Consider the following 9,921-nt stretch of genomic DNA (forward strand, 5'->3'; position numbering starts at 1 on the left):
ATACCTAGATTATTGCACATCATTGTTATACATAGATCTGTAGATGAAAGACAGTATTTTAATTTTGGCTTGCCTAAATTCTTTTTTTCAGGTATCAGAAACACATCGTATGACTACACTAATAGTTACTCAGCATACAGAGAACAAAATAAAAGTAAAAGCTTTCCAATTATCCAGAGTGCTGACACTAGATGTAAAACACCAGTAACAAATATTCGAAGCTCTACACTTCATTCAACTCAGAAAACACATGGTGAACCATGGACAATAGATAGTGGAAGAGTTTTAAGAAAGGATATTTTTAGTTCACAATATCTTCCTTCAGCCAGTATCAAAAAGGATACCACTTATGAAAGAGCTATGAAGGACCACAGAGAACTGAAAACCTTTACCCCAACATATGGTCTTTGGGGAGACACTAAAATTCAGGGAAAAACATTTCCTGAGCGAAAGAGAACAGAAGATACAACTACTTCAGCAGTTTCTTTTTCAAAAGATACGACAAATGTTCAAAGTTCAAACAAGGACCACGGCATACACACAAGATCAGGTGTTATTGAAAGTACAGGAACAAAACCAGGTAATTTTGCTAAGTATCCATCTTATGAGTGGAATTCTAATTTTAAACAAACCAAATATGAACAGATCCTTGGTGACACTCATGCTGTGTTGAAAACAAAAAACAAAGGAGACAAACCTGCTGAAGAGGGAAGAAATGGCTTGTTAGAAGAAAAGCATAAGGAACCAGTCAGTGAGGCAAGACATATTATACTGGAGGAAAAGGAAATAAATGATAAACCCACTACAGCAGAGAGAAGTGATAATTTTAGAAGGAAGACTGAAGTTAAACCAGAGGAAAAAACATACACAGTGGAAGAGGTGATTATTAATGATAACAAAAAGATATTTTCAGGAGTCAGGAGTAAGGAAGATAGCACTGTCAAAGAGGAAAAAAATGTTACATGGGAAGAACAAACTAGCGTACATAAGTCAGCCAGAGAGGGAGAATTTTTTCTTTCTGATGCGAAGATTGAAGAAGACGAAGTAACTAAAAGGACTACAAATGTGTTCTTGGAATCAAGAAGCAAAGAGCCTGTTGAGATACCAATCAAAGTTGAAATGTATACTCCGGACAAAATATTGCAGAACAGTAACACAGAAGTAACATTTCAAGGCGTTAAAACGTCTGCGGGAAGAGAGACAGATGAACATACCATTAAACCCGTTGAAATTCTCAGTGCAAAAGTTTCAGAAAAAGAACCTAATTTGGAAGGTGAACATGGAATTAGTGACAAAAGTAGCCCTAGAATGGGTACTTCGTCAACTGAAAACATAGCAGAAACCATTGTTGCTGACATTCTTAAAAGTTTTGTTCAGTCTTCTGGTTCAGAAACAACTCCGCATGTAAAAATAAATTACCTTGAAAAGAAAAAGCATGATGATGAGAGAGAGACAACTGAGATGACAGTACAGACTCAAGTTCAAGAAGACATAGAGATTTCAGATGAAGTCGATCTAGGAAGCCTACTTAACAAGGAAGACAAAGTAGTGCTGGAAGGTGCTAAGGGAATTCCATCCAAAGATATGGTAGAAGATATAATAAATGTTGGCTTGAAAGGCAGGGACAGAAAAAGCCAAGTGTCTGTTAATGTTGAGATTGTTGAGGAGCCACTGGAATCAGCAACTAATGAAAGAAGTGAAATTTCAACACCATTTGAAGTAGAGGAAGTAGAAGAGCCACCACCTGGTATGGAGTGGCAGTATGGTGATAAGGAGAAGCAGAACATCACAGGTACGGCTGAAGACGTTAAAAAGAAAAAACAGTCCAGTGAGATCTTCCCCCATGTGGAAGAAGTAACTGAGGCAGATGGCTCAGTTGATGAACAAAGATATTTTGTATCTATTCCAGATGAATACCCTTTGGCTCGTGGAAAAGAGGATAACTCAGTGTATGGGCAAATTCATATAGAAGAAGAATCGACTATTAAATATTCTTGGCAAGATGAATTTTTGCAGGGTATGCAAAGAAGAAAAGATGTTGGCATGATCTCACCAGAACAAACCTATCAGGTGGTGGGAGAGGAAGCAAGTGCCTATGTTTTGGAAGAGGAATATCCAAAAGGTGAAGCATCACATGCAGAATCCATTGTTATTGAAAAAGAGATTAAAATTCCACATGAATTCCAAACCTCAATAAAGGGGCTTTTATTAAAGGAAACCAAGGATCCTAAACAACAGTTGAAAGAGGCATTGGAACAACTGGAGGGGAGTCTTCCAGAAAGTGTGAAGGAAGAACTAGCTGCATTAACAAAAGAAAATCATGCTGACTCCAGCAGCGTGGCAGTTGACATCAAAAAAGTTGATCAAACTAATGAAGATGGTTTGGTGACAATTGTGGCTGAGGTCAATCTCTCCCAGACCCTTGATGCTGATCAGATTGATATTGCACAGCTCGGTGGAGTCATTACAAGTGAGACTGAGAAGGTGTCTTGGAAGTCCCCAAATCAAGAGGGCTTTGAACATAATGACCCAGAGTTGGAAAGACAGACTGATGGCAAAAGCAGCATAGAAATAGACATTTCCCCAGTCAGTAATAAATCCACTCCTTGGGTTAGCCAAGAGGTTTACAGCTCATCCAAGGTCCGAAGTAAAGATGGCATGGAATATCATTCCACCGAACAAGTTATTTGTGAACGGCCAGTTTCAGAAGCCGCAGAGTTTAGTAGGGGAGTAGAAGCCTCCCAGTCACAACAATCAACTGATACTAATCAGTCTATAAGGCATATTAAAATAGGACCAACAGAAATACGGAAAATTGAACAGGTTATATATGAAGGGCCCATTTCTGAAACTCTAGAACTTAGTGGTAGGGAAGACCTTGCTGAGACAGAAAGATCATCAGATATTGAAAGGTCTGTGAAGCATTTCAAACTGAGTCCTAAGGGAGTTCAAACAACTGAAGACATCTTTTATAAAGGGCCTGTTACTGAAACTATAGAGGTGGAAGAATCTGAAAACTTTGCTAAGCCACAGTTTGTAACTGATATTAATAGGTCTATGAAGCATGTCACAATAGGTTCACAACAAATTACTGAAGATATCGTTTTCAAAGGGCCCATTTCAGACTCTGTAGGGCTCAGTAGCTATGGGGATCTCTCTCACACAGAAGATTCAGTGGATACTAACAGATCAGTAAGGCACATCAGAATAAGTCCAAAAGAAATTCACACAGAACAAGTAATATTTGAAGGGCCCATTTATGGAAGTGTGGAACTCAGTGGCACAGGAGATCTTTCTCAGACAGGAAGTTCAATAAGACACATTAAATTAGGTCAAAAAGAGATTGATTCAGCTGAGAAAATGGCACATGAAGGGCCTCTCTCTGAAACAGCAGAGCTTGGCGGTACGGGAGACAGTTCTCACACAGAGCATATGTTAGATACTAACGCATCTATCATGCATATTAAATTAGGTCCCAAAGAATTTGTGACAAATGAACAAATCATCTACCAGCTGCCCATGTCTGAACATCTGGAGTTCAGTGAATCTGGAGACAGTTTTCATTCAGAAGGGTCAATACAACACATTACGTTGGGTCAAAAGGAAATTAGAACAACTGAACAAGTCATATATCAAAGCTCCATTTCTGAGTCTCCAGAGATCAGTAGTGCAGGAGGAAGCCTTTTGGAGAGTGAAGGAAACTCCGATGTCAATAGATCCATCAGGCTCGTTAAATTGAGTCCCACAGAAACTCATACAGAGCAAATCATCTTCAGAGGGCCCATTTCTGAAACAATCAGTGATCATCTTCAAACAGAAGAGTCATCAGAGGGTGGCCAATCTATAAGGCATATTAAATTAGGACCCACAGAAACATCTTTTACTTTTCAAATGGATGTAACTAATGTGGCAGGTGTGCCTGTTGTGGAAGGGAGAACACAAGAAGCTAGAATCACTATATCAAATAGGAAGGAATCTGAGGTCAGACAGTCACAAGTTGTAGTTGAAAGTGACCAGGATGCTTATAGTGAAAGTACCAAAGAAGCAAGTGTTTTTCCTGATTCTTCCCAGGCCCATGGTGAACCATTAACAGAGAAATCAGTATTTGAAAAAAGTGTACAACTTCAGAGAATGGTAGACCAAAGGCCAGTGATTTCAGATGAAAAGAAAATTGCTCTTGTGTATCTAGATAAAGAAGAAGATGGGGAAGAAGATAATGATGGACAATGGTTCTAAAAGGACATTTTAATGTAACTTATCAGCTTGTTCATCACAGACACAGATTTTCTGTCATCTATCATAGATTATCATCTTTTTAAAATTGTCCCACTAATAAATCAATATTGGACTGACACATTTTAAATTCAAACCTCACTATGTCAGCAACCTTCACAAGTTAGGGAAAACTTCTTTAAGGGAGGGCTCCTTCTACAGCAAATTGTTTTCTCACTGGCCAGTTTCTAGTTGCTCGAAATTTCTTCAGTCTCCAGGATAGGACACTTCTGCTGCGGATTTTCCCAGTTCACTTGTTGTTGTTGTTGACCTAATCCACAAGGGAGAGTCTGAACTGGCTTTCAGCAGCATTTGAACACTGTGTTGTACTAGGATACTTAACAAATTGAGTGCTTCTGCTTAGACTTCAAAGTATTAACAGGCAAATGAGTCTGTTAGAGTATTACAGTATGTCACACAGGCAGTTGATTTTCATTTCCTTTTCCATGTGCTCTTGTGCAATACATAATAGCAAAATGTGAGGGGAAAATGAAATCATTACAACTACAAAGTAAAACCATGGACGCCCTCCAAAAAAGGTAAAAACTTTGTCACATTTTTAGTTAGATTCAAAAAAGACAAGGAAGATGATCTATCAGTCATATTGTTTTCAGGAAGATGATTTATTTGCCTTTTTTAAAGCACAACATGTTTTTTAAAAGCAAATCAGCAGGAAAAAATCCTGGCCTATTTTTTAGCCATTTTCCTACTTATTTGCTTTAAAAATATTAAATATAAAAACATTGTGCTTTATAGTTAATGGTAAAATCCCTCTGACTTAGTGACTGCATAGCGATATATAAAATGATTGTTTTCAATATGAGTACAAATCTGATGTTAGGTACTGCAAGTGCATAAGGAGAGTGGAGATGACGTGTACCATGTGGTTGAATGCCTTGGAACAGTAGGATTATCTCAAGTGTGCTTCTTTGAGTATTGACTGGAAAAAATGGCATTGATGGGTTCCATGGTCTTTGTATCTCAATTTCCAGATTAACCTTTTTCCGATTAAAAGGAAAAAAGATGTTCTTTTTCCTAATTATATATTCAACCTAGGATCTGAAATTTGCTACCTGTATCCTTTCTGGCTTCTTATCACCAGTAATGTATTTTCTCTGGCCACACTGTACCTTTAGTTACACACTTGAGATGTAATTGTTTTTATTGGGTTTGCTCAGGTGTATAACCAAGGAGCATAATTCAGTTTTGTAATTACAGGTTGAACTTATCTGGTCTGGCAACATCTGTTGCCCAGCATGATTTTAGCTAGCTGGTGTCTACACACCTATCATGGATGTGGCCAAGTTGCCTTTTAAGTCCCATAAAATGTGGCCAAGTGCCTTTAAGTCGCATAAAAATGATCTTGGTTCTCAGTGTTCTGTGTTCTTTTTTTAGCTCCATTGTACCCCCAATGTCTTCTAAGAGCTCAGTGAGCAGTGGAAGAGTTGATATGCTGTTAGACAGTATTTACCTCTGGTACAGCACCAGTCTGGTCCAAAGGTTGCTGGACTAGAAGGGTTCAACCTGTACATCTAGAGTTAATTCTGTTAGTGCCCACTCAACAGTAGAATCCATCTCATTGTCTGGCAGCTGTACCAGCTCTGCAATGCCAACAGGTGGAAAAAGACTCAGAGAAGTAACCATGTTAGTCTGTATCTTCACAAAAAATAAATAAATAAAGGCAGTCCTGTAGCACCTTAAAGTCTAACACTATTATTTATTAGGTAATGAGCTGAAGCAGTGGGTCTGTCCCACGAAAGCTCATTACCTAATAAATAATATGGTTAGTCTTTAAGGTGCTGCAGGTGGAAAAAGAGTAATACCAACATTTTTGACACTAAAATGAGATATAACTCTGGGTGTGCCTACTAAGCAAACCTGTGTAAGGGCTAGTCTGCTTGAATTATCTTCAATCCAGCTAGCATATTAACATAACAATACCAGTGAAGACTGGGCAGCATGGTTTTTTTGGGGTGGACTAGCAGGACAAGTACCTAGGGTCATTCTGACTTGCTGTGCCTGTGCTGGACTAGCTGGGGTTAAGCCAGCTTGATCGGCGAGCCCCTGCACACACAACTGTTGTTGTAGATGCTCTTCTGAGTATACTGCGGGTTAGCTCTGTAAAGTAAGAAGCTGCTATTTTTATAGTCACATCCTCTGAAAATAAGTCAGACGGCCTCATTGTTCCAGGCTATTAGCCTCTAACTTTGAAGTCCTTTCTTGTGGTTTCCTTTTGGTCACAAGCACAATGTTATTTAAACATAGGTTGTGTGTGTTTAACTCAAATTACAGTCCAACTAAATTGAAACAGGGAGGTACACACATCTCATAGAGCTGGAAGGGAACTTGAGAGGTCAAGTCAGGTCTTAGCTGTGAGTGCAGGGACCTGATAACCATCTCTGGCGCACACATTTAAATCTAACCTTCCCCAGACCATTGGAAGGCCCCTCTGAGGCTTGAACTCACAATTATGGGATTATAAGACCAACGCTTTAACCATGGAACTGTTTCTCCCCCCGATTCCGATTTTCCTCAAAATTTTGGGGAAGAAGGGGTTTCTGGAAGGAGGGTTTCCTTCCAAAAGATCCCCATGGGTCATGTGTCTTCACGTGTATTCTGGAGTCCAGAAGAGCTTCTTCCAGACTCCGAACCATGTGCCCATGTGCTAATGAGGTGCAGGAAATTTACATCCATGCCTCATTAACATCATCTGGACGGCTCATTATGATGCTGCTTCTAGAAGAAGTGGCACATGTAGACACAGCCACTGTGTGACTTGTGGACGTCTTAGTTTCATTGGTATCAGTAGAATCTAGGTTTAATAAAACTGATTACTACTTTGCAGTATTGACTTAAATGTGGAGTGGAGATAGGTGATTGTCATTTAACATCTTAACCTACTTTTTTATATGAGACAAACCAGAGTATTAGGGTCTGCCTTCAATGACAAGATTGAGAAGATATGAGTATCCTCAAGTAATTATCAGCATTTTAAGTAGAGGGCCTTGCCTGCACTGCAAATTCTGTATCAGTTTTCCAGCACCGGTGCAGTTGGATTGATGTAAATGCAGTGTCTTTGGCACTGCATCTTGAAATTGTACTCTGAGTTGGGGGAAAAAAAGAGAGCAGTGGCTCTAATGCAGGGAAACAAATACCAAGTTGAGTAGTGCAGATGTGTCCCAGATGTGCATGCTACACTTATTTTTATGTTCTTAATCACTTAACAGGTACATTTATCAGAATTATTCATATATATGCCTGTAAAACATACTTTTGCTAGTATTTATGGATACGGGGCTCATGAATGATAACAGTTCAAAGAACAGCTTAAAATTCCGTTGCCTTAGTTGACCCTCTCTGGAACTGGGTTTAAAAAAAGATCTAACAAAATAGTGCAGTTTTAGATTTTTTTAAAATTCCTTTATGGAAGTCAGGCAAACCATTTTTCAAAGGTAACTTGCTTAGTTAGATGTATAATTTCATACTTTGATAGAATTTTATTAAAACATTTCAACATAACTCAAGTATCTAATTTTAGGCATACAGGTTTGAAAAGTATCAGCTTTAGTTTTCTGCAAATTTCGTGTGAAGCTGAAACTTTAAAAAGCTCCCTTTAAAATAGCCATAAGAATAGCTGCAGAATATATATTCTCCTGTCACATATAAGAGGGCCAGTATCATCAACCCCGTTTATTGGTGCCGCATGGAAATCTTTGAGACCTATTCTGTTTAGAAACAATTCTGCTGATGCTAGATAGTATTTATTTTCCTTTGTTCAGAGAATTAGGACATCAGGTGAAGGGAAAAACATCAAGGAATAAATGAATCATAATTTCCCACTTTACACAACTGTCCATAATACTGAAGGAGAAGAAAAAAGACCATATTGGTATTGTTTCTAAATAATATGTTTTCAGGGAGGCACCACCTGCTCTTTAAAATGTCCTTTAATAGCATTAAGATACCAGATGTAATAGGTCATATTGAAATGTATTTACATTGTTTATTGTTGCTTTAGTTGCTTGGACAGGAAAAGGTTTGTTCCTTGAATTTAAGTGCTTTAATTCTAAATTGAATCAGAAGTTTAATCTGATGCTTGAAGAGTTTTTTGTTTGTAACAAATTGGAAAAGAGCAATAACGTGATGTCAAAAATTTATTCCAAATGATGAGTTCCCTGAAGCTTTGAAAATCAGGAGGTTTAATGAAGAAAGAATGATATAAGCCTTGAAGAAGATTGTGTAAGCAGAATGTTTGCCATTTAAATCCCATTAGGAAAAGCCTTACGTCATTACCTTCAGTGTTACTGAAAACTGGTGACGAGCCCCACATCTAGTTTTTGCATGACCGCCATTCTTAGGTAATAACTTCCAGACAACAAAGCGGTAGTGACTTGGGCCTTGCCATTGTAGTTTGATTTGCACAGATGTCAGTCCTATCTGGCTGTGGTTTTCAACCTGTGCACTTTGGACTCCCGGAGGACCACAACCTATGTCTAAGGGGTCCATGAAAGAGTGTCCCTGTCATAGAAAAGTAGTTTTTAAACTGAAGCCTGCAGATTGTCACAGATTTCCAAAGAGGCCTGTGCTTCCATTCAGAATTTTTCAGTTATTAATCCCTTTAAAAAAGGTTGAAAACATGGCAGTAGCAGAACCCAGGTCTTAGTTCACATTCCTTGACAGAGCAAACACATCCTGCCATACTGAAGGTTGTCTTTAAAAAAAATAATCTGTCCAGTTTAACAGTGTTGTGTTTAATTATTTTCAAAGTTTGGAGCTGGAAGGATTGATAGCTTGGCCTCAATCAGCACACGTTGTTGAAGTTTACTCATAGAAATCTTGCTCTTTTTGTTTTCTTTAAATACCAGTAAGATAATTGCTGAGTTTGAATTTATTAAATAGAAATGTGTTAAAATTTAACTACTAGTTTTATTGAGTAGATCTTTGTATTGTATGCTTGAGGTAGTTTACCTCAGAAGGCAGTGGGTGGACTATAATTATCTTTTACCATGTATACTTTTGGATTAGGAAGTAAATAAAATGGAATATCCAAGTGTAAGAAGTGAGATATGAGAGCTAGAGCTCTGTACAAACTGATGTTTGCTATAGCAGGTGTTTAAGAGACTTGTAGACATGTTGAAACAGGGTTTGTTGATGTCAGCTGAGAGATTCACGGTCAGCTTGTGGAATGGTTATTTATGATGCAGTCTGTGTTTCTGTTGCAGTTTCATGATTTTTTGCACTTTTTTCACATTCGGTATTAAACAATGGAAAAAGAATTGTGTATATGCTTCTTTCTCCTCTTTCTTCCTGAAGGGGGAAAAATCAGAAGTTTTTGTGCCTTGTCCCCTGAGCTCTCTGTGCATATTCAGATGCATGAGTCCCTATAACACAAAGCCTGTAACACTGTGGTGGCAGAGATGCAGTCAAAACACAGCAACCTTCCTTTACTCATTGAACCAGTCTGGCTGAGGTGTCCTCTTAGTAGCAGATTGCAGAAGGGGAGATGCAAGGCATTTATAATCCTGAAGTTGTTGGTGTGAACAGGGGTACCCATAGTTTTCCAACTGTTCTAACCCCGGCACTTCTGTATAATACAGAGATGACCAATTTTTTTGGGTCGCTTCTTCCATACATTAAGATTTAATTACT

At 38.4% G+C, this 9,921-nt stretch overlaps 1 protein-coding gene across 1 annotated transcript in view; it reads left to right on the forward strand.

Annotated features, from left to right (window-relative positions):
- SYNM (synemin) overlaps positions 1 to 9,548 on the forward strand; it is a 28,820-nt gene extending 19,272 nt beyond the window's left edge. The window contains exon 4 of the mRNA XM_075007288.1: positions 92 to 9,548. Coding sequence (XP_074863389.1) covers positions 92 to 4,236 — 4,145 coding nt within the window. The 3' untranslated portion in view covers positions 4,237 to 9,548. The remainder of the gene's footprint in view (positions 1 to 91) is intronic.
- The last annotated feature ends 373 nt before the right edge of the window (positions 9,549 to 9,921 follow it).

The sequence above is a fragment of the Carettochelys insculpta genome, chromosome 12 (assembly GCF_033958435.1).
Source record: "Carettochelys insculpta isolate YL-2023 chromosome 12, ASM3395843v1, whole genome shotgun sequence".
Classification (NCBI taxonomy): Eukaryota; Metazoa; Chordata; order Testudines; family Carettochelyidae; genus Carettochelys; species Carettochelys insculpta.